The sequence below is a fragment of the Oncorhynchus keta genome, unplaced genomic scaffold, assembly GCF_023373465.1.
Source record: "Oncorhynchus keta strain PuntledgeMale-10-30-2019 unplaced genomic scaffold, Oket_V2 Un_contig_6280_pilon_pilon, whole genome shotgun sequence".
Lineage (NCBI taxonomy): Eukaryota > Metazoa > Chordata > Actinopteri > Salmoniformes > Salmonidae > Oncorhynchus > Oncorhynchus keta.
The window spans coordinates 26979-42500 of record NW_026288774.1 but is presented as its reverse complement, the minus strand read 5'-3'; the positions used below and the strand labels follow the sequence as shown (position 1 = coordinate 42500).

The following is a 15522-nucleotide window of genomic DNA, read 5'->3' as shown; positions in this document are numbered from 1 at the left end:
TGTGTGGGTAGAGTTGGGGGTCGTAACCCCTTACCTTCACTGTGTGGGTAGAGTTGAAATTAAGTAACCCCTTACCTTCACTGCGTGGGTAGAGTTGGGGGGTCGTAACCCCTTACCAACTGCGTGGGTAGAGTTGGGGGGGTCGTAACCCCTTACCTTCACTGTGTTGGTAGAGTTGGGGGTCGTAACCCCTTACCTTAACTGCGTGGGTAGAGTTGGGGGTCGTAACCCCTTACCTTAACTGCGTGGGTAGAGTTGGGGGGGTCGTAACCCCTTACCTTCACTGTGTTGGTAGAGTTGGGGGTCGTAACCCCTTACCTTAACTGTGTGGGTAGAGTTGGGGGTCGTAACCCCTTACCTTAACTGCGTGGGTAGAGTTGGGGGGGTCGTAACCCCTTACCTTCACTGTGTTGGTAGAGTTGGGGGTCGTAACCCCTTACCTTAACTGTGTGGGTAGAGTTGGGGGGGTCGTAACCCCTTACCTTAACTGCGTGGGTAGAGTTGGGGGGGTCGTAACCCCTTACCTTAACTGTGTGGGTAGAGTTGGGGGTCGTAACCCCTTACCTTCACTGTGTTGGTAGAGTTGGGGGTCATAACCCCTTACCTTAACTGTGTGGGTAGAGTTGGGGGGGTCGTAAGCCCTTACCTTCACTGTGTGGGTAGAGTTGGGGGGGTCGTAAGCCCTTACCTTAACTGTGTGGGTAGAGTTGGGGGGGTCGTAACCCCTTACCTTAACTGCGTGGGTAGAGTTGGGGGTCGTAACCCCTTACCTTCACTGAGTGGGTAGAGTTGGGGGTCGTAACCCCTTACCTTAACTGCGTGGGTAGAGTTGGGGGGGTCGTAACCCCTTACCTTAACTGCGTGGGTAGAGTTGGGGGGGTCGTAACCCCTTACCTTAACTGTGCGGGTAGAGTTAGGGGGTCGTATGCTGTGGACACCATTCTCTGTGAGCCCAGATCTGAAGATTTCAGCACAGTTTCTGTAGATCACTGGCTCCTCTTTGGGTGTAGTGGGTATATCTGGGTAGAGAGGGATAGCATTCAGGATAATGACTATGTACTGGGTATATCTGGGTAGAGAGGGATAGCATTCAGGATAATGACTATGTACTGGGTATATCTGGGTAGAGAGGGATAGCATTCAGACTATGACTAATATCTGGGTAGAGGGATAGCATTCATGATAATGACTGGGTATATCTGGGTAGAGGATAGCATTCAGGATAATGACTATTACTGGGTATATCTGGGTAGATAATGATAATGACCATGTACTGGGTATATCTGGGTAGAGAGGGATAGCATTCAGGATAATGACTATGTACTGGGTATATCTGGGTAGAGAGGGATAGCATTCAGGATAATGACTATGTACTGGGTATATCTGGGTAGAGAGGGATAGCATTCAGGATAATGACCATGTACTGGGTATATCTGGGTAGAGAGGATAGCATTCAGGATAATGACTATGTACTGGGTATATCTGGGTAGAGGGATAGCATTCAGGATAATGACTATGTAATGGGTATATATGGGTAGAGAGGATAGCATTCAGGATAATGACTATGTACTGGGTATATCTGGGTAGATGGGGATAGCATTCAGGATAATGACTATGTACTGGGTATATCTGGGTAGAGGGATAGCATTCAGGATAATGACTATGTACTGGGTATATCTGGGTAGAGAGGATAGCATTCAGGATAATGACTATGTACTGGGTATATCTGGGTAGAGAGGGATAGCATTCAGGATAATGACCATGTACTGGGTATATCTGGGTAGAGAGGGATAGCATTCAGGATAATGACCATGTACTGGGTATATCTGGGTAGAGAGGGATAGCATTCAGGATAATGACTATGTACTGGGTATATCTGGGTAGAGAGGATAGCATTCAGGATAATGACTATGTACTGGGTATATCTGGAGAGGGATAGCATTCAGGATAATGAGGGGTATAGCATTCAGGATAATGACTATGTACTGGGTATATCTGGGTAGAGAGGATAGCATTCAGGATAATGACTATGTACTGGGTATATCTGGGTAGAGAGGGATAGCATTCAGGATAATGACTATGTACTGGGTATATCTGGGTAGAGGGGATAGCATTCAGGATAATGACTATGTACTGGTATATCTGGGTAGAGAGGGATAGCATTGAGGATAATGACTATGTACTGGGTATATCTGGGTAGAGAGGGATAGCATTCAGGATAATGACTATGTACTGGGTATATCTGGGTAGAGAGGGATAGCATTCAGGATAATGACTATGTACTGGGTATATCTGGGTAGAGGGGATAGCATTCATGATAATGACTATGTACTGGGTATATCTGAGAGTAGCATTCAGGATAATGGAGAGAGGATAGCATTCAGGATAATGACTATGTACTGGGTATATCTGGGTAGAGAGGGATAGCATTCAGGATAATGACTATGTACTGGGTATATCTGGGTAGAGAGGGATAGCATTCAGGATAATGACTATGTACTGGGTATATCTGGGTAGAGAGGGATAGCATTCAGGATAATGACTATGTACTGGGTATATCTGGGTAGAGAGGGATAGCATTCAGGATAATGACTATGTACTGGGTATATCTGGGTAGAGGGGATAGCATTCAGGATAATGACTATGTACTGGGTATATCTGGGTAGAGAGGGATAGCATTCAGATAATGACTATGTACTGGGTATATCTGGGTAGAGGGGATAGCATTCAGAATAATGACTATGTACTGGGTATATCTGGGTAGAGAGGGATAGCATTCAGGATAATGACCTGGGTATGTAGCATGAATAATGACTATGTACTATATCTGGGTAGAGAGGGATAGCATTCAGGATAATGACCATGTACTGGGTATATCTGGGTAGAGAGGGATAGCATTCAGGATAATGACCATGTACTGGGTATATCTGGGTAGAGAGGGATAGCATTCAGGATAATGACTATGTACTGGAGAGGATATCTGGACTATGTAGAGGGGGATAGCATTCAGGATAATGACTATGTAATGGGTATATCTGGGTAGAGAGGGATAGCATTCAGGATAATGACTATGTACTGGGTATATCTGGGTAGAGGGGGATAGCATTCAGGATAATGACTATGTACTGGGTATATCTGGGTAGAGAGGGATAGCATTCAGGATAATGACTATGTACTGGGTATATCTGGGTAGAGAGGGATAGCATTCAGGATAATTTTTTTATTTTTATTTTTATTTCACCTTTATTTAACCAGGTAGGCTAGTTGAGAACAAGTTCTCATTTGCAACTGCGACCTGGCCAAGATAAAGCATAGCAGTGTGAACAGACAACACAGAGTTACACATGGAGTAAACAATTAGCAAGTCAATAACACAGTAGAAAAAAATGGGCAGTCTATATACAATGTGTGCAAAAGGCATGAGGAGGTAGGCGAATAATACAATTTTGCAGATTAACACTGGAGTGATAAATGATCAGATGGGCATGTACAGGTAGAGATATTGGTGTGCAAAAGAGCAGAAAAGTAAATAAATAAAAACAGTATAAAAACAGTATGGGAATGAGGTAGGTGAAAAAGGGTGAGCTATTTACCTATAGACTATGTACAGCTGCAGCGATCGGTTAGCTGCTCGGATAGCTGATGTTTGAAGTTGGAGAGGAGATAAAAGTCTCCAACTTCAGCGATTTTTGCAATTGCTCCAGTCACAGGCAGCAGAGTACTGAACGAAAGGCGGCCAAATGAGGTGTTGGCTTTAGGATGATCAGTGAGATACACCTGCTGGAGCGCGTGCTACGGATGGGTGTTGCCATCGTGACCAGTGAACTGAGATAAGGCGGAGCTTTACCTAGCATGGACTTGTAGATGACCTGGAGCCAGTGGGTCTGGCGACGAATATGTAGTGAGGGCCAGCCGACTAGAGCATACAAGTCGCAGTGGTGGGTGGTATAAGGTGCTTTAGTGACAAAACGGATGGCACTGTGATAGACTGCATCCAGTTTGCTGAGTAGAGTGTTGGAAGCCATTTTGTAGATGACATCGCCGAAGTCGAGGATCGGTAGGATAGTCAGTTTTACTAGGTAAGCTTGGCAGCGTGAGTGAAGGAGGCTTTGCTGCGGAATAGAAAGCCGACTCTGGATTTGATTTTTGATTGGAGATGTTTGATGTGAGTCTGGAAGGAGAGTTTGCAGTCTAGCCAGACACCTAGGTACTTATAGATGTCCACATATTCAAGGTTGGAACCATCCAGGGTGGTGATGCTAGTCGGGCATGCGGGTGCAGGCAGCGATCGGTTGAAAAGCATGCATTTGGTTTTACTCGCGTTTAAGAGCAGTTGAGGCCACGGAAGGAGTGCTGTATGGCATTGAAGCTCGTTTGGAGGTTGGATAGCACAGTGTCCAATGACGGGCCGAAAGTATATAGAATGGTGTCGTCTGCGTAGAGGTGGATCAGGGAATCGCCCGCAGCAAGAGCAACATCATTGATATATACAGAGAAAAGAGTCGGCCCGAGAATTGAACCCTGTGGCACCCCCATAGAGACTGCCAGAGGACCGGACAGCATGCCCTCTGATTTGACACACTGAACTCTGTCTGCAAAGTAATTGGTGAACCAGGCAAGGCAGTAATGACTATGTACTGGGTATATCTGGGTAGAGGGGGATAGCATTCAGGATAATGACTATGTACTGGGTATATCTGGGTAGAGGGGGATAGCATTCAGGATAATGACTATGTACTGGGTATGTCTGGGTAGAGAGGGATAGCATTCAGGATAATGACTATGTACTGGGTATATCTGGGTAGAGAGGGATAGCATTCAGGATAATGACCATGTACTGGGTATATCTGGGTAGAGAGGGATAGCATTCAGGATAATGACCATGTACTGGGTTTATCTGGGTAGAGAGGGATAGCATTCAGGATAATGACTATGTACTGGGTATATCTGGGTAGAGAGGGATAGCATTCAGGATAATGACTATGTACTGGGTATATCTGGGTAGAGAGGGATAGCATTCAGGATAATGACTATGTACTGGGTATATCTGGGTAGAGAGGGATATCATTCAGGATAATGACTATGTACTGGGTTTATCTGGGTAGAGAGGGATAGCATTCAGGATAATGACCATGTACTGGGTATATCTGTGTAGAGAGGGATAGCATTCAGGACAATGACTATGTACTGGGTATATCTGGGTAGAGAGGATAGCATTCAGGATAATGACTATGTACTGGGTATATCTGGGTAGAGAGGATAGCATTCAGGATAATGACTATGTACTGGGTATATCTGGGTAGAGAGGGATAGCATTCAGGATAATGACTATGTACTGGGTATATCTGGGTAGAGAGGGATAGCATTCAGGATAATGACTATGTACTGGGTATATCTGGGTAGAGAGGGATAGCATTCAGGATAATGACTATTGGTTTTCCTACTCCTACTTTCCTACTACCTAAAGCCAGTGGAAAAGCACAAAAAAATGCTTTCATTACTTCCAATTAACAAACACATTCACAGTAGATCTCTCTCACCGTTGCAGTGGGTGACCATGGCTAGCAGCTGCTGCACGGTGTCAGTCAGTATAGCCTGCTGTTTCTGCAGTAGTGTGCTGTTGTGTGTGGAGGTCCCCAGCTCTCCGTTTAGCTGGGTGACCAGGCGCCTCTGTCTCTCCAGCATGTCCTGCAACTGCTGTTTCTCCCTCTGAAGATCCTGGAGCTCCTTAACGTGCCTGGCCTCTAAAGCTGAGAACCTTTGCTCTAACAAACTAAAACAGAGATACATAAGAGAGAGAGAGAGATGGAGGGGGAGAGAAGAGAGAGAGAGTGAGTTATATAACCTATTGTCCTTCATGGTTGTGAGGTCTGGGGTCTGCCTCTTCAACTAAGAATTAACGCCATGCTCTACCAACTGAGCCACAGAAGGACCATTGGAGTGTCACCTATTATATTAGTTATATTCAAGAATAAAGACAATAAGTCATTTTTATTGTGATTCATATGAATGTACCCTAATAAAATGTCATGGTAGAGCATGGCGCTTGTAACGCCAGGGTAGTGGGTTTGATTCCCGGGACCACCCATACGTAGAATGCACACATGACTGTAAGTCGCTTTGGATAAAAGCGTCTGCTAAATGGCATATATTATTATTATAACAATGTTTATTTTTTTATAAATACAATTTAATACCCATTTGTCATTAATCGCAAGGTTATATATTCATGCTTAGACTGGCAGAAATATAATTTCCCAGAAAAAAAAAATCATTTTTATTTTGAATACCACATATGTGATGCGTCACATATGAAGATTTTATACAAAAACTTCCTGCCTTCCTGCCAAAAAAAAACGCACAAATGTATAAAAATATCTTTCACTTCATTCTTTGATATTTGTTTTAGTCTCTTTGTGCAGGCTCGCTGAACTTAGATTGTTTCCATAGGAGAGAGAGATACATGACACCACACACATAAAGAACATGGGTTTTATTATGCAACATAGTGTACATAGTTCACATGAGGTACAATTGAAATCACCTAGGATGTTGAGCTGGTACAAGTTGTTCAAGGGGGGCTGCTCAAAAGAGTTTCCTTCAGTGGATACTGGAGTTATGTTCATCGTCATTTGTTAGATTTTTTTCACGGCACCTCCTCTGATTGAATCTACATTTTTCCCCTTTGTTTTCAGCATCAGATTGTGTCGTTGTACGGATCGGTGGATGATCCAGATTGACATCTTTCTTTTATTCTATGATCGCTGAAAACCAGAACGTAAGAGTTGTGACACTGGCACAGAATAGGATTAGCATTTCCATTAGTAGTAGGCTAAACAATGATAACAATTTATAACAATTTATCAAAGTTTAAATGTTAAATCAACTCCTTCTCCCCTTCTCTCTCAAACATGTTTTGTTACTTTTTCATTGGTTAATTGTTAATAATAATCACTATAGTACAATTTGTGCCGGTGACTAGTCTGTGCTGTGCAGCCCTCTCCTTATTAGACAACGGCATCTACAGAATAAAGATAACGAGCCTTGAAATACCTTAAAATGCCATAAAATAGTTTAAAATTATAATATACAGCATTCATACAAGTAAATATGAATTGCATAATTAAATGCTGTAAACTAGTGAAAACATGGGATAACAAAGCTACAAAGCAGCATAATGGGTGACATTGTGGTATGACATGAAACTTTTGTTGTGCTGAAGGACAAAAGTGTGATACTGAAGGACGTATTTCATGAATAAACATATTCAACAGAGCAGTTCCTTGGCCACTATAAAGTAATGACCTTGACCAATAAAGATTATCCTTACTTTTCATATTAAATATAGGTTTTTATAAAATAATAACATTAAAAGTATGTTTTCTGTGTTGTACTGAAGGATATGTGTTTTTGATTCAAAGAGAGATTTACTCACCTCATCACATTGATCTTCAATGGGTCTTCTTTGTGATGTCTCACACTGATTACCATCATGTGATATGCTTTAAAATTATTTTTTTTCCTTTGTTATAGTGAATGACATTGATGAAGGGCAAAAAGTCCAGACAAAAGTTATTCAAGTTTTTAAATATTTGTAACATTAAGACTATACCATCTAAAGGTAAGGAGTAACATTAAATATTAAGTCTATACCATCTAAAGGTAAGGAGTAACATTAACACTATACCATCTAAAGGTAAGGAGTAACATTAAACATTAAGACTATACCATCTAAAGGCAAGGAGTAACATTAAAGGCACACCTGAAATTGGAGGGTGCGCAATTCAAATAAATAATCATAAAAATTATGGATATTAAAGATTTAGGTACATACAAGTGTCTTATTTCGGTTAAAAGCTCAAAGTCTTGTTCATCTAACTGCATCGTCTGATTTACAATAGGCTTTACAGTGAAAGTATGCCATGCGATTGTTTGAGGACGGTGCCCAACATCAAAATATTTTCCAACTTAGCACAGACTTCATAAAATCACAAATAGCAAATTAAATATTCACTTACTTTTTGAACATCTTCCTCTGATTTGCAATCCAAAGGGTCCCAGCTACAACATGAATGGTTGTTTTGTCAGATAAAATCCTTCTTTATATCCCAAAAGTCTGTTTAGTTGGCGCCATCGATTTGAGTAATCCACTGCTCCAACATGCAGAGAAACGAATCCAAAAGCTACTGATAAACTTTGTTAAAACAAGTCCAAATATGTTTCTATTTGATCCTCAGGTACTCTACAATGTAAATAAACTAAAAGTAATGTTCAATAGAGAAGCAAAATTAGCAGGTGCGCATCCTCTTCGTTGCGCACGCACAGACTGATTTCTGAATCCCACTACCAAAACTCAAAATTCTTCCTCGTTTGGTTAACAACAAGCCTGAAACCTTGAACAAAGACTGGCGACATCTAGTGGAAGACAGAGGAATTGCCAACTGGGAGCTGGAATTGGATATTCGTTCCATTGGAAGAGCATGAGCTCGCAAAAAAAAAAAAAAATTCTGGTTGGATTTGAATTGGATTTTCTCCTAACATATCAATTGTGTTATAGTCTCATACATTATTTTAACATTATTTTAAAATTTCTACAAACTTCAAAGTATTTTCTATCCAATGGTGTAACTTATATGCATATCCTGGCTTCTGGGACTGAGTAACAGGCAGTTAAACTTTGGGCACGTCAGTCAGACAGGAAGCGGATAAAAAAATAACCTGAAGACGTTAATCCCCCTGCACAGTCCCTGCAGCCGGACAGTTTTATCATTACTTCTAGAAAGACATGCTGTCAGCTCAACTATAAAAAGCTATTGCTCATTCAGCCGATAGAAACTTTCAACCGGTTCTCTCCACTAAGCAACAAATCAGAGCCTTCTCAGGTCTCTCCTCCACCCGTTACCCGCTATATTAGACTTAAAAAGAATCATCCAGCGATCATACTATTGTTTACCAGGGGGCAGGGCTACCGACGTTAAGGCTAATCTGTTTACCAGGGGGCAGGGCTACCGACGTTAAGGCTAATCTGTTTACCAGGGGGCAGGGCTACCGACGTTAAGGCTAATCTGTTTACCAGGGGGCAGGGCTACCGACGTTAAGGCTAATCTGTTTACCAGGGGGCAGGGCTACCGACGTTAAGGCTAATCTGTTTACCAGGGGCGGGGCTACCGACGTTAAGGCTAATCTGTTTACCAGGGGCAGGGGCTACCACGTTAAGGCTAATCTGTTTACCAGGGGGCAGGGCTACCGACGTTAAGGCTAATCTGTTTACCAGGGGGCAGGGCTACCGACGTTAAGGCTAATCTGTTTACCAGGGGGCAGGGCTACCGACGTTAAGGCTAATCTGGAGATGGGGCTGGCTGAGGCTTAAACTGGCGAGTGTAGAGAGTATAGAGATATTGTTATCCACGTCGGCACCAACGATGTTAGGATGAAACAGTCAGAGATCACCAAGTGCAACATAGCCTCAGCATGTAAATCAGCTAGAAAGCGCGACAGCAAAGTCTCACAACTCAATCGCTGGTTGAGCACTCCCAAAAGATAGAATTTGTAGATAATTGGCCCTCTTTCTGGGACTCGCCCACAAACAGGACCAAGCCTGGCTTGCTGAGGAGTGACGGACTCCATCCTAGCTGGAGGGGTGCTCTCATCTTATCTATGAACATAGACAGGGCTCTAACTCCTCTAGCTCCACAATGAGAGAGCCTGCTGCCTGGCCCGTTATCCAGTCTGTCAGCTTAGTGGAGTCTGCCACTAGCACAGTCAGTGTCGTCAGCTGAGCTATCCCCATTGAGACTGTGTCTGTGCCTCAATCTAGGTCGGGCAAAACTAAACAATGCAGTGTTGGTGTTTGCCTTATCAATCTCACTAGGATAAAGACCACCTCCATTCCTGTCATTATTGAAAGAGATTGTGATATCTCACATCTCAAAATAGGGCTAATTAATGTTAGATCCCTTACTTCCAAGGCAGTTATAGTTTATGAACTAATCACTGATCATAATCTGGATGTGATTGGCCTGACTGAAACATGGCTTAAGCCTGATGAATTTACTGTGTTAAATGAGGCCTCTCCCCCTGGTTACAATGGTGACCATATCCCCCGTGCATCCCGCAATGGCGGAAAGCAAATTTTAATTTACCAACAAACAAAAAAAATTAAGTTTTCATCTTTTGAGCTTCTAGTCATGAAATCTATGCAGCCTACTCAATCACTTTTCATAGCTACTGTTTACAGGCCTCCTGGGCCATATACAGCGTTCCTCGCCGAGTTCCCTGAATTCCTATCGGACCTTGTAGTTATGGCAGATAATATTCACATTTTTGGTGACTTTAATATTCACATGGAAAAGTCCAAAAGGCTTTCGGGGCCATCATCGACTCAGTGGGTTTTGTCCAACATGTCTCCGGACCTACTCACTGCCACAGTCATACTCTGGACCTAGTTTTGTCCCGTGGAATACATTTTGTGGATCTAAATGTTTTTCCTCATAATCCTGGAATATCGGACCACAGTTTTATTACGTTTTGAAATCGCAAAAAAATAATCTGCTCAGACCCAACCATCAAAACCCATGCTAGAAATCTCAGACAAACCAAAGATTCCTAGATGCCCTTCCAGACTCCCTCCACCTACACAAGGACGTCAACAATCGGTTAACCACCTAACTTAATTTAACCTTGCGTAATACCCTAGATGCAGTTGTAACCCTGAAAACAATAAACATTTGACACGAAAAAATGTGCTCCCTGGTGAACAGAAAATACCCCTGAAGCTTCAAGAAAATTGGAAATGAAAATGGCGCTCCACCAAACAGGAAGTCTTCCGACTATCTTGGAAAGACAGTCCCGTGCAATATCAAACAGCCATCACTGCTGCTCCATCATTCTATTTTTCAACCTAATTGACAAAAAGAAAATCCCCAATGTATTTATAATACAGTCGCAAAGCAGCATTCAACATCTAGGACACAGACAGGACAAAGTCAGGACATATTCAACAAGAGAGGAAAGCTAACTAAAGACTATACCATCTAGGACACAGACAGGACACATTCACCAAGAGAGGAAAGCTAACTAAAGACTATACCATCTAGGACACAGTCACATTCACCAAGAGAGGAAAGCTAACTAAAGACTATACCATCTAGGACACAGTCACATTCACCAAGAGAGGAAAGCTAACTAAAGACTATACCATCTAGGACACAGACAGGACACATTCACCAAGAGAGGAAAGCTAACTAAAGGCTATACCATCTAGGACACAGACACATTCACCAAGAGAGGAAAGCTAACTAAAGGCTATACCATCTAGGACACAGACAGGACACATTCACCAAGAGAGGAAAGCTAACTAAAGGCTATACCATCTAGGACACAGACACATTCACCAAGAGAGGAAAGCTAACTAAAGACTATACCATCTAGGACACAGACAGGACACATTCACCAAGAGAGGAAAGCTAACTAAAGACTATACCATCTAGGACACAGACACATTCACCAAGAGAGGAAAGCTAACTAAAGACTATACCATCTAGGACACAGACACATTCACCAAGAGAGGAAAGCTAACTAAAGACTATACCATCTAGGACACAGACAGGACACATTCACCAAGAGAGGAAAGCTAACTAAAGACTATACCATCTAGGACACAGACACATTCACCAAGAGAGGAAAGCTAACTAAAGACTATACCATCTAGGACACAGACACATTCACCAAGAGAGGAAAGCTAACTAAAGACTATACCATCTAGGACACAGACAGGACACATTCACCAAGAGAGGAAAGCTAACTAAAGGCTATACCATCTAGGACACAGTCATATTCAACAAGAGAGGAAAGCTAACTAAAGACTATACCATCTAGGACACAGACACATTCACCAAGAGAGGAAAGCTAACTAAAGACTATACCATCTAGGACACAGACACATTCACCAAGAGAGGAAAGCTAACTAAAGACTATACCATCTAGGACACAGACAGGACACATTCACCAAGAGAGGAAAGCTAACTAAAGACTATACCATCTAGGACACAGACACCAAGAGAGGAAAGCTAACTAAAGACTATACCATCTAGGACACAGACAGGACATATTCAACAAGAGAGGAAAGCTAACTAAAGACTATACCATCTAGGACAAAGTCAGGACATATTCAACAAGAGAGGAAAGCTAACTAAAGACTATACCATCTAGGACAAAGTCAGGACATATTCAACAAGAGAGGAAAGCTAACTAAAGACTATACCATCTAGGACACAGACACATTCAACAAGAGAGGAAAGCTAACTAAAGACTATACCATCTAGGACAGACAGGACACATTCACCAAGAGAGGAAAGCTAACTAAAGACTATACCATCTAGGACAGACAGGACACATTCACCAAGAGAGGAAAGCTAACTAAAGACTATACCATCTAGGACACAGACAGGACATATTCAACAAGAGAGGAAAGCTAACTAAAGACTATACCATCTAGGACAAAGTCAGGACATATTCAACAAGAGAGGAAAGCTAACTAAAGACTATACCATCTAGGACAAAGTCAGGACATATTCAACAAGAGAGGAAAGCTAACTAAAGACTATACCATCTAGGACACAGACACATTCACCAAGAGAGGAAAGCTAACTAAAGACTATACCATCTAGGACACAGACACATTCACCAAGAGAGGAAAGCTAACTAAAGACTATACCATCTAGGACACAGACAGGACATATTCAACAAGAGAGGAAAGCTAACTAAAGACTATACCATCTAGGACAGACAGGACACATTCACCAAGAGAGGAAAGCTAACTAAAGACTATACCATCTAGGACAGACAGGACACATTCACCAAGAGAGGAAAGCTAACTAAAGACTATACCATCTAGGACACAGACACATTCAACAAGAGAGGAAAGCTAACTAAAGACTATACCATCTAGGACACAGACACATTCACCAAGAGAGGAAAGCTAACTAAAGACTATACCATCTAGGACACAGACAGGACATATTCAACAAGAGAGGAAAGCTAACTAAAGACTATACCATCTAGGTGACTGGTGCTGGCGTTGCATTATGGGAGATGTAGTTTTGGGCCACTAAGGTCCGAATGGGATAGAGGCAATTTCAGAGGTTTTTTTTTGTACGCGAGTTGTTGTATTTTGGTACTGTCAACACTGAGAGCACCTAGCAATGTATTGGGAGATGTGAGACAGGATGTGTGTTTTACCTTTCTTCGTGCTCCTGTGTAGAACAACTGGTCAGATGGTGCATTGGAGACTGATCAGTCTTTTCACTATTGCAGATCGACATAAAAAACAAAAAGAGCCGTGGTGTCTCTCTTCGTTCAGGTTCTCCTGTGGTACATAGACCGCTACATATTGAATCTCCTCTCAAACATTTTAGAAAAAGCTGTTTTTTCACTACCTTCCTGTAGACAGAATAATATATACGGAAACGCTTCAGTCTGGTTTTAGACCCCATCATAGCACTGAGACTGTACTTGCGAAGGCTCTGCATCTGTCCTCGTGCTCCTAGACCTTAGTGCTGCTTTTTGGTATCATCGATCACCACATTCTGTTGGAGAGATTACATACCCAAATTGGCCTGGTTTAGATCTCATCTGTCTGAAAGTTATAGATTTGTCCTCTGACAAATCAACTGTAAATCAAGGTTGCATTTTAGGACCACTATTGATTTCACTCTATATTCCACCTCTTGGTGACGTCATTAGGAAACATAATGTTAACTTTCACCGCTATGCGGACGACACACAGCTGTACATTTCAATGAAACATGGTGAAGCCCCAAAAATTACCCTCCCTGGAAGCCTGTGTTTCAGACATAAGGAAACAGAGATGCTAGTTCTAGGTCCCAAAAAACAAAGAGATCTTCTGTTGAATCTGATTATCAATCTTGATGGCTGTACAGCTGTATATTTCAATGTGTTACAGCTCTACCTGCCTCTTTCTCTGTGTTTGTGCTTTTCTTTGCAGGTTGGGGACAGGTGGATCTGATTAGGTCGTTAAGGTGACAAATTGCACCTGGGTTTGGGATCAACTAGGAGATAAAAGGTCCTGGTCTCTCTCTCTCTCTCCCTGAAAGCCTGTGGATGGTGGAAAATATTTTACAAAACTTAGACAGGCCTCCTAATTGTCCCAATAATGTCTAAGCAAACAGCTGGAGGCAGGGCTTTCTCCTATAGAGCTCAATTATTATGGAATGGTCTGCCTACCCATGTGAGAGACGCAGACTCGGTCTCAACCTTTAAGTCTTTACTGAAGACTCATCTCTTCAGTAGGTTCTATGATTGAGTGTAGTCTGGCCCAGAGGTGTTAAGGTGAACGGCAAGGCACTGGAGGGACAAACCACACTAACTTTGCCCTGACCTTAGACCTGCCCTGACCTTAGCCCTGACCTTAGACCTGCCCTGACCTTAGACCTGCCCTGACCTTAGACCTGCCCTTAGACCTTAGACCTGCCCTTAGACCTTAGACCTGCCCTTAGACCTTAGACCTGCCCTGACCTTAGACCTGCCCTGACCTTAGACCTGCCCTGACCTTAGACCTGCCCTGACCTTAGACCTGCCCTTAGACCTTAGACCTGCCCTGACCTTAGACCTGCCCTGACCTTAGACCTGTCCTGACCTTAGACCTGCCCTGACCTTAGACCTGCCCTTAGACCTTAGACCTGCCCTGACCTTAGACCTGCCCTGACCTTAGACCTGCCCTGACCTTAGACCTGCCCTGACCTTAGACCTGCCCTGACCTTAGACCTGCCCTTAGACCTTAGACCTGCCCTGACCTTAGACCTGCCCTGACCTTAGACCTGTCCTGACCTTAGACCTGCCCTGACCTTAGACCTGCCCTGACCTTAGACCTGCCCTGACCTTAGACCTGCCCTGACCTTAGACCTGCCCTGACCTTAGACATGCCCTTAGACCTTAGACCTGCCCTGACCTTAGACCTGCCCTGACCTTAGACCTGTCCTGACCTTAGACCTGCCCTGACCTTAGACCTGCCCTTAGACCTTAGACCTGCCCTGACCTTAGACCTGCCCTGACCTTAGACCTGTCCTGACCTTAGACCTGCCCTGACCTTAGACCTGCCCTTAGACCTTAGACCTGCCCTGACCTTAGACCTGCCCTGACCTTAGACCTGCCCTGATCTTAGACCTGCCCTGACCTTAGACCTGCCCTGACCTTAGACCTGCCCTTAGACCTTAGACCTGCCCTGACCTTAGACCTGCGCTGACCTTAGACCTGTCCTGACCTTAGACCTGCCCTGACCTTAGACCTGCCCTTAGACCTTAGACCTGCCCTGACCTTAGACCTGCCCTGACCTTAGACCTGTCCTGACCTTAGACCTGCCCTGACCTTAGACCTGCCCTTAGACCTTAGACCTGCCCTGACCTTAGACCTGCCCTGACCTTAGACCTGTCCTGACCTTAGACCTGCCCTGACCTTAGACCTGCCCTTAGACCTTAGACCTGCCCTGACCTTAGACCTGCCCTG

At 43.4% G+C, this 15522-nt stretch overlaps 1 protein-coding gene across 1 annotated transcript in view; it reads right to left on the bottom strand.

Moving 5' to 3' along the window:
* LOC118378141 (angiopoietin-2-like) overlaps nucleotides 1-13957 on the bottom strand; it is a 16233-nt gene extending 2276 nt beyond the window's left edge. Inside the window, exons 1-3 of the mRNA XM_052511138.1 lie at nucleotides 13240-13957; nucleotides 5541-5773; nucleotides 895-1019 (exon numbers count right to left, since the gene is read on the bottom strand). Of these exons, the coding sequence (XP_052367098.1) occupies nucleotides 895-1019; nucleotides 5541-5773; nucleotides 13240-13529 (648 nt within the window). The 5' untranslated portion in view covers nucleotides 13530-13957. The remainder of the gene's footprint in view (nucleotides 1-894; nucleotides 1020-5540; nucleotides 5774-13239) is intronic.
* Nucleotides 13958-15522: the final 1565 nt, after the last annotated feature.